This window comes from Salmo salar, unplaced genomic scaffold (assembly GCF_905237065.1).
Source record: "Salmo salar unplaced genomic scaffold, Ssal_v3.1, whole genome shotgun sequence".
In the NCBI taxonomy this organism is placed as follows: domain Eukaryota; kingdom Metazoa; phylum Chordata; class Actinopteri; order Salmoniformes; family Salmonidae; genus Salmo; species Salmo salar.
The window spans coordinates 273,553-291,544 of NW_025547587.1; the positions used below are offsets into that span (position 1 = coordinate 273,553).

The 17,992-nt window shown below is 44.8% G+C and overlaps 1 protein-coding gene across 4 annotated transcripts; it reads left to right on the plus strand.

Moving 5' to 3' along the window:
* Positions 1 to 1,527: 1,527 nt before the first annotated feature.
* anapc10 (anaphase promoting complex subunit 10) lies at positions 1,528 to 17,792 on the plus strand. Of its 4 annotated transcripts, none has more exons than XM_014156836.2 (6): positions 1,528 to 1,696; positions 6,156 to 6,271; positions 8,707 to 8,797; positions 9,726 to 9,846; positions 16,888 to 16,958; positions 17,052 to 17,792. In XM_014156836.2, exons 2-6 carry the CDS (start codon positions 6,157 to 6,159, stop codon positions 17,209 to 17,211), a joined length of 558 nt encoding a protein of 185 aa, XP_014012311.1. In that variant the 5' UTR covers positions 1,528 to 1,696; position 6,156; the 3' UTR covers positions 17,212 to 17,792. The 4 variants fall into 4 exon arrangements, with proteins under 4 accessions (XP_014012311.1, XP_014012313.1, XP_014012315.1 ...); XM_014156838.2 differs by having other exon boundaries at positions 1,530 to 1,696; positions 6,128 to 6,271; XM_014156840.2 differs by lacking the exon at positions 1,528 to 1,696 and adding an exon at positions 1,782 to 2,049.
* The last annotated feature ends 200 nt before the right edge of the window (positions 17,793 to 17,992 follow it).

Consider the following 17,992-nt stretch of genomic DNA (forward strand, 5'->3'; position numbering starts at 1 on the left):
TTTTACTCTTGAAGCATTCTAGAACTCTTGAGGTTCTATGAAAAGCTATAGAAATGTAAGAGATTATTATTATTAGTAGTATATGCGGTGTTATGAAGGAGAGACTCAAGTGACTTTTCTGATGTGCAAACCGATACTTAATATCAGAATTTATTCAAATTAAGTTAAAAGGTTTGATTAAGGTAAGGTTGTGTTTTAGATTTTGGCTAGTTGGTTTGAAAAAGGTCTCTAGCCTGACCCGTGTTATGAAGGGTGTCAGTTTGGGTTCCAGCCTTCCTTGTCTCACTATTACAGTAAGTCTTGGAGTGAAGACTGAATTTCCTTAGCAACATAGTCATGTTTCAAAAGCTGTTCTGTAGTAGAGTTCTAATTAGTTACGTTGTGGAATTCTTTTATAAACAGGAAAATATCATTGTATTGTATTGTGATATTGTATTGTATATTGCAGACCAGTATGCCACACAGTCAGTGGACAGTTTATTAGGTACACCCATCTAGTACCCGGGTCGGACCCCCCCTTTGCCTCCAGAACAGCCGGAATTCTTCGAGGAATTCAACAAGGTGTCGGAACCGTTCCACAGGGATGTTGGTCCATGCTGACACGATGGCATCACGTAGTTGCTGCGGATTGGACACCGGTACATTCATTTCTGCGAACAACCCCGTTACATCATCATTACAAAGATCCTCTATTGCGTTGAGGTCTGGGGACTGCGCAGGCCCCTCGAGTAAACCGAACGAAATGAATCAGACTTTCACGGGTCATGCAGGCATTAGACATAAGTTCAATAGTCCCACTGAGCTGGGAAGTTACACAAATAGAAAGGGATATGGGGCGGCAGGTAGGTTGCTGGATCGAATCCCCGAGCTGACGAGGTAAAAATCTGTCTTTCTCCCCTGAATACATTTACATTTAAGTCATTTAGCAGACGCTCTTATCCAGAGCGACTTACAATTACTGAATAATGCAGTTAACCCACTGTTCCCCGGTAGGCCATCATTGTAAATAAGAATTTGTTCTTAACTGACATGCCTAGTTAAATAAATGAAAAATAAAGTTCTAGCCTGTGTCTAGAATGTTTTTCAATCAATGTATTAAAAAAATTATAATTTATATATAAAACCTCTGAAAGTGTGACAAAAAAAACATCCGAATTTTTTTTGGGTGTTCACACGTTCAACAAGGAGTTTGTAATGCGTTCAGTGTCCCCTTCGGTTCATTTATGGCCTTTATCACCCCTCATACGGGTACCACAGATGGACAATGTATGTAAGATGCATAACAAGACATTTGAGAAAACTGCCCTTAAGCACAGGTCTAGGATCAGTTTAACCCCACGCCCTAACCCTCACCACAGGGGAGAATAACTGTCCCAAGATCAGTGTCTAGGTCTAACTTTACAGCTTCATTACTAGGGAGAGACAGAAAGAGAAAAAAGAGTACATCAATAAATGCTCTTTCGTTCTATCTCGGAGAGAAGTCGGAAAGGAAAAGGTCGCGCGAGAAAGGCATTGTTGTGCGACAGAAGTGTCTCCACTTCCTGTGTCGTCATCAACATGCGACCAAAACCTGGAGCGAGAAGTGGGAGATTCGAAGTAGCAAAAACAAGCAGCAGTAATTTAATATTTCATTTAAACAAAATGCCATCTACGATTAGTTAAAGACGAAAAGCAAAAACCACGACATAGGAGTAAGGTAATATAACAAAGTTATTGTTTTCTGGCACAAATGGTTTTGCGTGACTGTTAACATAGCTAGCTAGCTAACTTGACAGAGATGCGTAAAGGGTCATCGACGTGATACTTGTTATTGTTATGTTGCCAACTCTCATTGGTAATCGATACTGTATGTTGCGTACTACTAGCGCATGTCACTTCAGGTTTCAATGAAAAGCCCTCTGCTTTCTCCACTTGTAAGCCACAAGCCTTGGTAGCTTGCCGTGATCATGTAGTGGTCAGTAATTCTCGTTGGGACCGCACGGACATCGGTTCGAATCCAGGTCACGGCATTGCAATGTCAAGCCATTTAAAAAAAAAAAAATGAATAAGGTAGGTAAACGATAACTCAGAACTATAATTGTCACATGTTGTTTGGCGTGACAATGACGAGTTAACAAGGCAGCACAAATATTAACAGATCGAAATATTTCGGACCCACAATAATCTCAAAATAGTGTGGCACATTAATATGGAGGAAAATCATTGACATAATGATTTGAGTTTTGTTGAATATATTTCTACTTTTAAACACATTCCCAAACATGTAACTGATAAGTTGTGAATATGAAAAATACGAATTTGTAGTTGTAATCGCATTCACAAACTTGTAACTTAATATTTGTGAGCAATAATTGCATCTGTTCATCTGTTCATGTTAATTTCGCATGATCAGGCTTGTGTCAGTGCTTTAGCGGCCTACCGATACAAAAAGCTTTGTAGACGTTCAAGCACTGAGAAGGAGCCCTTGGAGGTGGGACGGGACCAGCTTCTTCTAACCAATCAGATGAGATTTTCATATACCAGTATACTCTACACTGGTTGGTTGGTGACAGCTCACATGGGCGGTGGAATCACCTGTCAATCACGTAACGACGTGGGTTACCAGGTTACCACTTGCGCAATGTCCACCAAAGAAGCTCAGCTGTCACGGCGGGTACGTTTAAATGTCTTTCTTTAATGGCAACAAGGTTTTTTTCTTCTTTGTAATACGTTTTTGGAAGCTTTTGTCAAAGTCATTGTTATTAAGTTTGTAACTCTAACGTTGTAGTTTTGATGCTAGCTACCGAAATCAATTTGGTGAAGTTATTTTGCTAACTATTTTTAAGCTAGATTCTGTGTGGAGCCATGGCTAGCTAGCAAAATCATTGGAAAAGTAATCATTCACCTGTTAACACCTAACAACTGAGGTAAATCCCAAGATTTATTGATCACCCAGTTAGATCTGGAGTTTTAGTAGAAGCACGACTGAAGGTAGGAAATCATTTATTTAGCTTTGACATTGGCTGCATTCTGTGAATCTGTAGCTATAGCCCTTGATTCACGTAATTCCTTATCTAAACCATTTACAATTGTTCCCCCCCCTCCTCCAGGCTGCAATACACTCCCAGTTAGACAGGGTCTGTTCAGGCCTGCTGTCAGCTCCACGATGCCCTGGGGGACGTGAAGGCGTGATCAGTTCATACTGATGCGGTATACTCATTAATGCCATCGGATCAATCCCGGAACATATTCCAGTCTGTGCAAAACAGTCCTGTAGTTTAGTATCCGCTTCATTGGACCACTCCCTTGTTGAATGCGTCACTTGCACTTCCTGTTTGCGTTTTTGCTTGTAAGCAGGAATCAGGAGGATAGAGTTATGGTCAGATTTGCCAAATGGAGGGCGAGGGAGAGCTTTGAGTCTGTGTGGAGTACAGGGTAAAGGTGGTCTAGAGTTGTCGTCGTCGTCCCCCGTCCCCCCTCTTCTGGTTGCACGTGACATGTTGGTAGATAAAACGGATTTCAGTTTTCCTGCTTTCAGAGCACCGCCTCTAGGAGCACCGCCTCTGGATGACCATTTCTTGTTTGCTTATGGCCTTATACAGCTTGTTGAGTGTGGTCTTAGTACCAGCATCGATTTGTGGTGGTAAATAGACGGCTATGAAAAATATAGTTGAAAACTCTCTTGGTAGATAGTGTGGTCTACAGTTTATCATGAGGTATTCTACCTCAGGTGAGCAGAACCTCGAGATCTCCTTCATATTAGAGATCGCGCACCAGCTGTTGTTGACAAAGAGACACACACCTCCCCACTGATCTTATCGGAGGCTGCTGTTCTTTCTTGCTGATGCGCGGAAAACCCAGCTAACTGTATATTATCCATGTCCTTGTTCAGCCACGACTCGTTGAAACATAGGATATTACAGTTTTTAATGTACCGTTGGTAGGACAGTGTCGAATGGAGCTGATCCAGTTTATTCTCCAGTGATTGCACGTTGGCCAGTAAGTCGGATGGTTGAGACGGGTTACCCACTCGCCGACAAATTCTCACAAGTTCTCACAAGAGAAGGCGGCAACATTATGTACGAAATAAGTTACAAACAACGTGAAAAAAAACACACAAAGTTGCAAAATTGGTTAGGAGCCCTTAAAACATCATCTCTTTCTGGCGCCATTCTGTGGCTTTGATGTACATAAATACGAGATACAACACATCACTGTCCCAAGATCCACAAAGACTTAATCCGGTAGAAACTGGCAGCCATCTTTGTCCTTGTCGTTCTCTATTCTACAAGCTCAAATCATTACGTCAATGATTTTACCTCCGTACCTCTGCTGTAGCTACATGACTGAGCCCAATATGATCAAAGCCTACCATGATCATCTAGATCTGTTTGGTGATCCTGTGTTGAGCAGTGTGGTACATTTTGAATTTATGCACCTCTGCTGTTGATGATCTGGGTTTTTGTCTAGCGCTTGAAAACTCTAGGCGCCTATTCCGCCGTCTCCCGGCGGTTGTGGGACATTCTGCCGTCTCCCTGGCGGTTGTGGGACATTCTGCCGTCTCCCTGGCGGTTGTGGGACATTCTGCCGTCTCCCTGGCGGTTGTGGGACATTCTGCCGTCTCCCTGGCGGTTCACCCATGACTGCCTCGTGAACTACAATCAAAACATTTTTAGGAACGTAAATCATCACTTGCGACACGGCTTTCAAAACATATGGACCCTTTCATCAGCGAGAAAGAATACTTCAATCAAAAATAACAAAACATACTTACAGTTCTAGATCCATACAGCTATGGCTGCCTCCATCCTACTAAACTACACTTACTGTTTCAGATCCATACAGCTATTCTACCTCCATGCTACTAAACTACACTTACTGTTTCAGATCCATACAGCTATGGCTGCCTCCATCCTACTAAACTACACTTACAGTTCTAGATCCATGCAGCTATGGCTGCTTCCATCCTACTAAACTACACTTACTGTTTCAGATCCATACAGCTATGGCTGCTTCCATGCTACTAAACTACACTTACGGTTTCAGATCCATACAGCTATGGCTGCCTCTATCCTACTAAACTACACTTACAGGTCTAGATCCATACAGCTATGGCTGCCTCCATGCTACTAAACTACACTTACTGTTTCAGATCCATACAGCTATGGCTGCCTCCATCCTACTAAACTACACTTACAGTTCTAGATCCATGCAGCTATGGCTGCTTCCATCCTACTAAACTACACTTACTGTTTCAGATCCATACAGCTATGGCTGCTTCCATGCTACTAAACTACACTTACGGTTTCAGATCCATACAGCTATGGCTGCCTCTATCCTACTAAACTACACTTACAGGTCTAGATCCATACAGCTATGGCTGCCTCCATGCTACTAAACTACACTTACTGTTTCAGATCCTTACAGCTATAGCTGCCTCCATCCTACTAAACTACACTTACAGGTCTAGATCCATACAGCTATGGCTGCTTCCATCCTACTAAACTACACTTACTGTTTCAGATCCATACAGCTATGCTACCTCCATCCTACTAAACTACACTTACAGGTCTAGATCCATACAGCTATGGCTGCTTCCATCCTACTAAACTACACTTTCTGTTTCAGATCCATGCAGCTATGGCTGCCTCCATGCTACTAAACTACACTTACGGTTTCAGATCCATACAGCTATGGCTGCCTCATCCTACTAAACTACACTTACTGTTTCAGATCCATACAGCTATGGATGCCTCCATCCTACTAAACTACACTTACTGTTTCAGATCCATACAGCTATGGCTGCCTCCATCCTACTAAACTACACTTACAGGTCTAGATCCATACAGCCATGGCTGCCTCCATGCTACTAAACTACACTTACGGTCTCAGATCCATACAGCTATGGCTGCCTCCATCCTACTAAACTACACTTACAGGTCTAGATCCATACAGCTAATAATAACTAATACAAGATAAGAATACCGACATAATAAGTATTTTTAATAAGTCGTAGGAAGTGATGAAACAAGGTACTATTTAACACCGTGAAGCAGTCTAGCAGGAGCTGTCAGCGCCGCCACCATCGACCCGATCAGACAACAGCGATTGGGGCTGCAACCTCTGATGTAATTCATTCTATTTTCAGTGGTTTTGTTCCTTCCTGTGTTGTGTAGCATGGCGACCCCCAGTAAGACCCCACCAGGTTCTGACCCCAAGCAGCTGGAGAGGACCGGGACAGTCCGGGAGATCGGCTCTCAGGCGGTGTGGTCTCTGTCTTCCTGTAAACCAGGTGAGTTCAGTTGGGTTCTATTCATTAGTGCACACTGTAGCAAAAATGTTACGCAAAAGGTCATGAAAACGAGTTATTGGACAATTCAGGACAGTCTCTCCCGGTTTCAGTCTGTTTGTTGTCTGATGAACTCAACCCTGGCGTTCTCCTTCCTCTCTGATGAACTCAACCCTGGCGTTCTCCTCTCTGATGAACTCAACCCTGGCGTTCTCCCTCCTCTCTGATGAACTCAACCCTGGCGTTCTCCTCTCTGATGAACTCAACCCTGGCGTTCTCCCTCCTCTCTGATGAACTCAACCCTGGCGTTCTCCCTCCTCTCTGATGAACTCAACCCTGGTGTTCTCCTTCCTCTCTGATGAACTCAACCCTGGTGTTCTCCTCTCTCTGATGAACTCAACCCTGGTGTTCTCCTCTCTGATGAACTCAACCCTGGTGTTCCTTCCTCTCTGATGAACTCAACCCTGGCGTTCTCCTTCCTCTCTGATGAACTCAACCCTGGCGTTCTCCTTCCTCTCTGATGAACTCAACCCTGGTGTTCTCCTCTCTGATGAACTCAACCCTGGCGTTCTCCTCTCTGATGAACTCAACCCTGGCGTTCTCCTCTCTGATGAACTCAACCCTGGCGTTCTCCTTCCTCTCTGATGAACTCAACCCTGGTGTTCTCCTTCCTCTCTGATGAACTCAACCCTGGCGTTCTCCTTCCTCTCTGATGAACTCAACCCTGGCGTTCTCCTCTCTGATGAACTCAACCCTGGCGTTCTCCTTCCTCTCTGATGAACTCAACCCTGGCGTTCTCCCTCCTCTCTGATGAACTCAACCCTGGTGTTCTCCTTCCTCTCTGATGAACTCAACCCTGGCGTTCTCCCTCCTCTCTGATGAACTCAACCCTGGTGTTCTCCTTCCTCTCTGATGAACTCAACCCTGGCGTTCTCCCTCCTCTCTGATGAACTCAACCCTGGTGTTCTCCTTCCTCTCTGATGAACTCAACCCTGGTGTTCTCCTTCCTCTCTGATGAACTCAACCCTGGCGTTCTCCCTCCTCTCTGATGAACTCAACCCTGGTGTTCTCCTTCCTCTCTGATGAACTCAACCCTGGCGTTCTCCCTCCTCTCTGATGAACTCAACCCTGGAGTTCTCCTTCCTCTCTGATGAACTCAACCCTGGTGTTCTCCCTCCTCTCTGATGAACTCAACCCTGGCGTTCTCCTTCCTCTCTGATGAACTCAACCCTGGTGTTCTCCTTCCTCTCTGATGAACTCAACCCTGGTGTTCTCCCTCCTCTCTGATGAACTCAACCCTGGTGTTCTCCTTCCTCTCTGATGAACTCAACCCTGGTGTTCTCCTTCCTCTCTGATGAACTCAACCCTGGCGTTCTCCCTCCTCTCTGATGAACTCAACCCTGGCGTTCTCCTCTCTGATGAACTCAACCCTGGCGTTCTCCCTCCTCTCTGATGAACTCAACCCTGGCGTTCTCCCTCCTCTCTGATGAACTCAACCCTGGTGTTCTCCTTCCTCTCTGATGAACTCAACCCTGGTGTTCTCCTTCCTCTCTGATGAACTCAACCCTGGTGTTCTCCTTCCTCTCTGATGAACTCAACCCTGGTGTTCTCCTTCCTCTCTGATGAACTCAACCCTGGCGTTCTCCTTCCTCTCTGATGAACTCAACCCTGGCGTTCTCCTTCCTCTCTGATGAACTCAACCCTGGTGTTCTCCTTCCTCTCTGATGAACTCAACCCTGGTGTTCTCCTTCCTCTCTGATGAACTCAACCCTGGCGTTCTCCTTCCTCTCTGATGAACTCAACCCTGGTGTTCTCCTCTCTGATGAACTCAACCCTGGTGTTCTCCTCTCTGATGAACTCAACCCTGGCGTTCTCCTCTCTGATGAACTCAACCCTGGCGTTCTCCTCTCTGATGAACTCAACCCTGGCGTTCTCCCTCCTCTCTGATGAACTCAACCCTGGCGTTCTCCTTCCTCTCTGATGAACTCAACCCTGGCGTTCTCCTCTCTGATGAACTCAACCCTGGTGTTCTCCTTCCTCTCTGATGAACTCAACCCTGGCGTTCTCCTTCCTCTCTGATGAACTCAACCCTGGCGTTCTCCTTCCTCTCTGATGAACTCAACCCTGGCGTTCTCCTTCCTCTCTGATGAACTCAACCCTGGCGTTCTCCCTCCTCTCTGATGAACTCAACCCTGGTGTTCTCCTTCCTCTCTGATGAACTCAACCCTGGCGTTCTCCCTCCTCTCTGATGAACTCAACCCTGGTGTTCTCCCTCCTCTCTGATGAACTCAACCCTGGCGTTCTCCTTCCTCTCTGATGAACTCAACCCTGGTGTTCTCCTTCCTCTCTGATGAACTCAACCCTGGCGTTATTTCTCTGCTCCTCTAGTCAGCTGACTGGTGAACTCCTCCACTGGCTCTGTTCCCCTCCCTGTCTAGGTTTTGGTGTGGACCAGCTGAGAGATGATAACTTGGAGACATACTGGCAGTCTGATGGATCCCAGCCACACCTAGTCAACATCCAGTTCAGGTACAGTCTGTCTCCCTGCCTGTCTGTCTCCCTGCCTGTCTGTCTCCCTGCCTGTCTGTCTCCCTGCCTGTCTGTCTCCCTGCCTGTCTGTCTCCCTGCCTGTCTGTCTGCCTGTCTGTCTGTCTGCCTGTCTGTCTGTCTGCCAGCCTGTCTGCCTGTTTGTCTGTCTCCCTGTCTGCCTGCCTGTCTCCTTGCCTGCCTGCCTGTCTCCTTGCCTGCCTGTCTGTCTCCCTGCCTGTCTGTCTGTCTCCCTGCCTGTCTGTATCCCTTTCTCCCTGCCTGTCTGCCTGCCTGTCTGTCTCCCTGCCTGTCTGTATCCCTTTCTCCCTGCCTGTCTGCCTGCCTGTCTGTATCCCTTTCTCCCTGCCTGTCTGCCTGCCTGTCTGCCTGCCTGTGACTGAATTAGTCAATCAGGATCTCAATGAAGACATCTCCAACATACATCATTCATCTCTTCCTTCCTGTCTTCTCTCCCCAGGAGAAAGACCTCATTCATCTCTTCCTTCCTGTCTTCTCTCCCCAGGAGAAAGACCTCATTCATCTCTTCCTTCCTGTCTTCTCTCCCCAGGAGAAAGACCTCATTCATCTCTTCCTTCCTGTCTTCTCTCCCCAGGAGAAAGACCTCATTCATCTCTTCCTTCCTGTCTTCTCTCCCCAGGAGAAAGACCTCATTCATCTCTTCCTTCCTGTCTTCTCTCCCCAGGAGAAAGACCTCATTCATCTCTTCCTTCCTGTTTTCCCTCCCCAGGAGAAAGACCTCATTCATCTCTTCCTTCCTGTTTTCCCTCCCCAGGAGAAAGACCTCATTCATCTCTTCCTTCCCGTCTTCTCTCCCCAGGAGGAAGACCTCATTCATCTCTTCCTTCCCGTCTTCTCTCCCCAGGAGAAAGACCTCATTCATCTCTTCCTTCCTGTCTTCTCTCCCCAGGAGAAAGACCACAGTGAAGATGCTGTGTATGTATGCAGACTACAAGTCAGACGAGAGCTACACCCCCAGTAAGATCTCTGTCAGAGTAGGAAACAACTTCCACAACCTGCAGGAGATCAGAGTAAGAACTTCAACTGTGATATGTATCAGTGTGTACATGTTATAACTGTGATATGTATCAGTGTGTACATGTTATAACTGTGATATGTATCAGTGTGTACATGTTGTAACTGTGATATGTATCAGTGTGTACATGTTGTAACTGTGATATGTATCAGTGTGTACATGTTATAACTGTGATATGTATCAGTGTGTACATGTTATAACTGTTCTGTGATGTTATAACTGTTATATGTATCAGTGTGTACATGTTATAACTGTCTGTGATGTTATAACTGTTATATGTATCAGTGTGTGTAATTCTGTGATGTTATAACTGTGATATGTATCAGTGTGTACATGTTATAACTGTGATATGTATCAGTGTGTACATGTTATAACTGTTCTGTGATGTTATAACTGTTATATGTATCAGTGTGTACATGTTATAACTGTGATATGTATCAGTGTGTACATGTTGTAACTGTTCTGTGATGTTATAACTGTTATATGTATCAGTGTCTACATGTTATAACTGTTCTGTGATGTTATAACTGTTATATGTATCAGTGTCTACATGTTATAACTGTTCTGTGATGTTATAACTGTGATATGTATCAGTGTGTACATGTTATAACTGTGATATGTATCAGTGTGTACATGTTATAACTGTGATATGTATCAGTGTGTACATGTTATAACTGTGATATGTATCAGTGTGTACATGTTGTAACTGTGATATGTATCAGTGTGTACATGTTGTAACTGTGATATGTATCAGTGTGTACATGTTATAACTGTGATATGTATCAGTGTGTACATGTTGTAACTGTGATATGTATCAGTGTGTACATGTTATAACTGTTCTGTGATGTTATAACTGTTATATGTATCAGTGTGTACATGTTATAACTGTTCTGTGATGTTGTAACTGTGATATGTATCAGTGTGTACATGTTATAACTGTTCTGTGATGTTATAACTGTGATATGTATCAGTGTCTACATGTTATAACTGTTCTGTGATGTTATAACTGTTATATGTATCAGTGTGTACATGTTGTAACTGTGATATGTATCAGTGTGTACATGTTGTAACTGTGATATGTATCAGTGTGTACATGTTGTAACTGTGATATGTATCAGTGTGTACATGTTATAACTGTTCTGTGATGTTATAACTGTGATATGTATCAGTGTGTACATGTTATAACTGTTCTGTGATGTTATAACTGTGATATGTATCAGTGTGTACATGTTATAACTGTTCTGTGATGTTATAACTGTGATATGTATCAGTGTCTACATGTTATAACTGTTCTGTGATGTTATAACTGTTATATGTATCAGTGTCTACATGTTATAACTGTTCTGTGATGTTATAACTGTGATATGTATCAGTGTGTACATTTTATAACTGTTCTGTGATGTTATATGTATCAGTGTGTACATGTTATAACTTATGTGATGCTATAACTGTTATGTGATGTTATATGTATCAGTGTGTACATGTTATAACTGTGATATGTATCAGTGTGTACATGTTATAACTGTTATATGTATCAGTGTGTACATGTTGTAACTGTGATATGTATCAGTGTGTACATGTTATAACTGTGATATGTATCAGTGTGTACATGTTATAACTGTTCGTGTGTACATGTTATATGTATCAGTGTGTACATGTTATAACTGTTATGTGATGTTATAACTGTTATGTGATGTTATTACTAAGGCTTTAACGATACGGGACCTCGGCACTATGAACCCCAATATTACATTGTTTAAATAGAAGCACTAGGTCGGTCTAAAGGCTATGCCTACGCTGCGCTGTATACCATCTCCTCGTGAGTAAAGCAGAGTTGGGGGGCATTGTAGTCTGTGTGTTTGGGCACGTTGTAGTCAACATTCTGATCTTAACTGGCGGAGATTTCAAACTATCCTTTTGTGAGGCGCAGCCGGGAAGTCTAGAGATGGCTGATGGTGGGATCCATTAACCAGTAGGACCCTCTATAATGGCTGATGGTGGGATCCATTAACCAGTAGGATCCTCTATAGATGGCTGATGGTGGGATCCATTAACCAGTAGGATCCTCTATAGATGGCTGATGGTGGGATCCATTAACCAGTAGGATCCTCTATAGATGGTAGGATCCATTAACCAGTAGGATCCTCTATAGATGGTGGGATCCATTAACCAGTAGGATCCTCTATAGATGGTAGGATCCATTAACCAGTAGGATCCTCTATAGATGGCTGATGGTGGGATCCATTAACCAGTAGGATCCTCTATAGATGGTGGGATCCATTAACCAGTAGGATCCTCTATAGATGGTGGGATCCATTAACCAGTAGGATCCTCTATAGATGGTGGGATCCATTAACCAGTAGGATCCTCTATAGATGGTGGGATCCATTAACCAGTAGGATCCTCTATAGATGGTAGGATCCATTAACCAGTAGGATCCTCTATAGATGGCTGATGGTGGGATCCATTAACCAGTAGGATCCTCTATAGATGGCTGATGGTGGGATCCATTAACCAGTAGGATCCTCTATAGATGGCTGATGGTGGGATCCATTAACCAGTAGGATCCTCTATAGATGGCTGATGGTGGGATTCATTAACCAGTAGGATCCTCTATAGATGGTAAACAGTAGGACTTAGATGGTGGGATCCATTAACCAGTAGGATCCTCTATAGATGGTAGGATCCATTAACCAGTAGGATCCTCTATAGGCGATGGTGGGATCCATTAACCAGTAGGATCCTCTATAGATGGCTGATGGTGGGATCCATTAACCAGTAGGATCCTCTATAGATGGCTGATGGTGGGATCCATTAACCAGTAGGATCCTCTATAGATGGTGGGATCCATTAACCAGTAGGATCCTCTATAGATGGTGGGATTCATTAACCAGTAGGATCCTCTATAGATGGTGGGATCCATTAACCAGTAGGATCCTCTATAGATGGTTGATGGTGGGATCCATTAACCAGTAGGATCCTCTATAGATGGTGGGATTCATTAACCAGTAGGATCCTCTATAGATGGCTGATGGTGGGATCCATTAACCAGTAGGATCCTCTATAGATGGTGGGATCCATTAACCAGTAGGATCCTCTATAGATGGTGGGATCCATTAACCAGTAGGATCCTCTATAGATGGTGGGATTCATTAACCAGTAGGAGCCTCTATAGATGGTGGGATTCATTAACCAGTAGGAGCCTCTATAGATGGTGGGATCCATTAACCAGTAGGATCCTCTATAGATGGTGGGATCCATTAACCAGTAGGATCCTCTATAGATGGTGGGATCCATTAACCAGTAGGATCCTCTATAGATGGTGGGATCCATTAACCAGTAGGATCCTCTATAGATGGTGGGATCCATTAACCAGTAGGATCCTCTATAGATGGTGGGATTCATTAACCAGTAGGATCCTCTATAGATGGTTGATGGTGGGATCCATTAACCAGTAGGATCCTCTATAGATGGTGGGATCCATTAACCAGTAGGATCCTCTATAGATGGTGGGATCCATTAACCAGTAGGATCCTCTATAGATGGTGGGATCCATTAACCAGTAGGATCCTCTATAGATGGTGGGATCCATTAACCAGTAGGATCCTCTATAGATGGTGGGATCCATTAACCAGTAGGATCCTCTATAGGATGGTGGGATCCATTAACCAGTAGGATCCTCTATAGATGGTGGGATCCATTAACCAGTAGGATCCTCTATAGATGATGGTGGGATCCATTAACCAGTAGGATCCTCTATAGGTGATGGTAGGATCCATTAACCAGTAGGATCCTCTATAGATGGCTGATGGTGGGATCCATTAACCAGTAGGATCCTCTATAGATGGCTGATGGTGGGATCCATTAACCAGTAGGATCCTCTATAGATGGCTGATGGTGGGATCCATTAACCAGTAGGATCCTCTATAGATGGTGATGGTGGGATCCATTAACCAGTAGGATCCTCTATAGATGGTGGGATCCATTAACCAGTAGGATCCTCTATAGATGGTGGGATCCATTAACCAGTAGGATCCTCTATAGATGGTGGGATCCATTAACCAGTAGGATCCTCTATAGATGGTTGATGGTGGGATCCATTAACCAGTAGGATCCTCTATAGATGGTTGATGGTGGGATCCATTAACCAGTAGGATCCTCTATAGATGGTGGGATTCATTAACCAGTAGGATCCTCTATAGATGGCTGATGGTGGGATCCATTAACCAGTAGGATCCTCTATAGATGGTGGGATCCATTAACCAGTAGGATCCTCTATAGATGGTGGGATCCATTAACCAGTAGGATCCTCTATAGATGGTGGGATCCATTAACCAGTAGGATCCTCTATAGATGGTGGGATCCATTAACCAGTAGGATCCTCTATAGATGGTGGGATCCATTAACCAGTAGGATCCTCTATAGATGGTGGGATCCATTAACCAGTAGGATCCTCTATAGATGGTGGGATCCATTAACCAGTAGGATCCTCTATAGATGGTGGGATTCATTAACCAGTAGGATCCTCTATAGATGGTTGATGGTGGGATCCATTAACCAGTAGGATCCTCTATAGATGGTGGGATCCATTAACCAGTAGGATCCTCTATAGATGGTGGGATCCATTAACCAGTAGGATCCTCTATAGATGGTGGGATCCATTAACCAGTAGGATCCTCTATAGATGGTGGGATCCATTAACCAGTAGGATCCTCTATAGATGGTTGTATCCATTATCCAGTAGGATCCTCTATAGTGATGGTGGGATCCATTAACCAGTAGGATCCTCTATAGATGGTGGGATCCATTAACCAGTAGGATCCTCTATAGATGGTGGGATCCATTAACCAGTAGGATCCTCTATAGATGGTGGGATCCATTAACCAGTAGGATCCTCTATAGATGGTGGGATTCATTAACCAGTAGGATCCTCTATAGATGGTGGGATCCATTAACCAGTAGGATCCTCTATAGATGGTGGGATCCATTAACCAGTAGGATCCTCTATAGATGGTGGGATCCATTAACCAGTAGGATCCTCTATAGATGGTGGGATCCATTAACCAGTAGGATCCTCTATAGATGGTGGGATCCATTAACCAGTAGGATCCTCTATAGATGGTGGGATCCATTAACCAGTAGGATCCTCTATAGATGGTGAGTGGGATCCATTAACCAGTAGGATCCTATATAGATGGTGGGATCCATTAACCAGTAGGATCCTCTATAGATGGTGGGATCCATTAACCAGTAGGATCCTCTATAGATGGTGGGATTCATTAACCAGTAGGATCCTCTATAGATGGTGGGATCCATTAACCAGTAGGATCCTCTATAGATGGTGGGATCCATTAACCAGTAGGATCCTCTATAGATGGTGGGATCCATTAACCAGTAGGATCCTCTATAGATGGTGGGATCCATTAACCAGTAGGATCCTCTATAGATGGTGGGATCCATTAACCAGTAGGATCCTCTATAGATGGTGGGATTCATTAACCAGTAGGATCCTCTATAGATGGTGGGATTCATTAACCAGTAGGATCCTCTATAGATGGTGGGATTCATTAACCAGTAGGATCCTCTATAGATGGTGGGATCCATTAACCAGTAGGAGCCTCTATAGATGGTGGGATCCATTAACCAGTAGGAGCCTCTATAGATGGTGGGATCCATTAACCAGTAGGATCCTCTATAGATGGTGGGATCCATTAACCAGTAGGATCGTCTATAGATGGTGCGATCCATTAACCAGTAGGATCCTCTATAGATGGTTGATGGTGGGATCCATTAACCAGTAGGATCCTCTATAGATGGTGGGATCCATTAACCAGTCGGATCAACGCTGGGAACGTAACGATCCCCGTCGCTACAGACAGACAACGCTGGGAACATAATGATCCCTGTCGCTACAGACAGACAACGCTGGGAACATAACGATCCCTGTCGCTACAGACAACGCTGGGAACGTAACGATCCCTGTCGCTACAGACAGACAACGCTGGGAACGTAATGATCCCCGTCGCTACAGACAGACAACGCTGGGAACGTAACGATCCCCGTCGCTACAGACAGACAACGCTGGGAACGTAATGATCCCCGTCGCTACAGACAGACAACGCTGGGAACATAACGATCCCCGTCGCAACAGACAGACAACGCTGGGAACATAACGATCCCCGTCGCTACAGACAGACAACGCTGGGAACATAACGATCCCCGTCGCTACAGACAGACAACGCTGGGAACATAACGATCCCCGTCGCTACAGACAGACAACGCTGGGAACATAACGATCCCCGTCGCAACAGACAGACAACGCTGGGAACATAACGATCCCCGTCGCAACAGACAGACAACGCTGGGAACGTAACGATCCCCGTCGCTAACAGACAACGCTGGGAACATAACGATCCCTGTCGCGACAGACAGACAACGCTGGGTACATAACGATCCCCGTCGCGACAGACAGACAACGCTGGGAACATAACGATCCCCGTCGCTACAGACAGACAACGCTGGGAACATAACGATCCCCGTCGCTACAGACAGACAACGCTGGGAACATAACGATCCCCGTCGCTACAGACAGACAACGCTGGGAACATAACGATCCCCGTCGCGACAGACAGACAACGCTGGGAACGTAACGATCCCCGTCGCTACAGACAGACAACGCTGGGAACATAACGATCCCCGTCGCGACAGACAGACAACGCTGGGAACATAACGGTCCCCGTCGCTACAGACAGACAACGCTGGGAACATAACGGAAGACGTCACATAAACTAGATTTGGGTCACAAATAGGGTGTGTTTTTAGTTTAGCGTATTTAGCCAAATAAACCAAAAATGAACTAGAGTCACTGTTTGAATTTAATTTTTCTTCTGCTGTACCATAACCGAACCGCAATACGTACCAAACCATGGGTTTGGTGAACACCCCCAAGTTATTACAGAGATACAAGTAAGAAATGCTATCTCTTCACTCTTCCTCCTCCTCACTCTTCTTCTTCCTCCTCCTTCCCCCACTGCAGCAGTTAGAGATGGTAGAGCCTAGTGGTTGGATACACATCCCTCTTCTGGACACCGTCAACAACCCCATCAGGTAGATGTATATGTGTTGTTCTCAAAGGTGACATCGCTTTTCGACCAATGATATTCTATGTCCTATGTATTTGTAATGTATTGTATATCTCAGGACGTTCATGATCCAGATAGCGGTGTTAGCCAACCACCAGAACGGCAGAGACACGCACATGAGACAGATCAAGGTGTACACCCCGGTCGAGGAGAGCTCCATCGGCAAGTTCCCAAGATGCACCACGGTCGACTTCATGATGTACCGCACCATCAGGTGACACTCCGGGGGTTCCGGGTGGAACCTCTCAGGGTTCCGACTAGAACTTTCCAGAGTTCCGGGGTGGAACCCTTTAAGTGTACGGTGTCGACGAATAAGGGAATTGGAATGTTACGTTTTTTAAAATTGAAATATTATTCTAATTTCAAGTTAACCTGAAATGCTTTTCATTTAGATTACATGGAGCCCCTCGACGTATTACGGTCTCTGGCTTGCGTCCCAAATGGCACCCTATTCCCTATATAGTGCACTACTTTTGACCGGACCCCCCCCATACGTGTGTTCCTATGGACCCTTGTCAAAAGTAGCGCACTAATATAGGGAATAGGGTGCCGTGTGGGCAGCAATCTCTCTGTGTTGTTGATGTTGTTAATTCCATGTTAGTCTGATTTGTCACTCTTTCGGTTGGTGTCTGATGTAAAGATGATTGAAGACTTCAATGAGACCATGTAAGGGCAGTTGTCGAGACCCCAAAAAACACACACGTTTACTACCTGTGTGACTAGACCTGCTTGTCTGTACTGACTGGGAATGTATGTATCTCTCTGTCTGTTGTCGAATTAAATGTGTTTTTGAGTTTGAGCCCCCGTAGGTCTGCTTTTACTAGCTATAGGTCCAAGCCTAATCAGTGTTATACCACAGTTTAACCAGCAGGAGGCACTGTCTCCCCTCTGGAGGGAGGATCTGGTGCTACAGGACAGGATATGAGGCGTTATTGGATGGATAGCATGCAGGGGGTGGGATAAGGGTTTTAAAGGAGGTACTTTTTGACATTTGCTGTT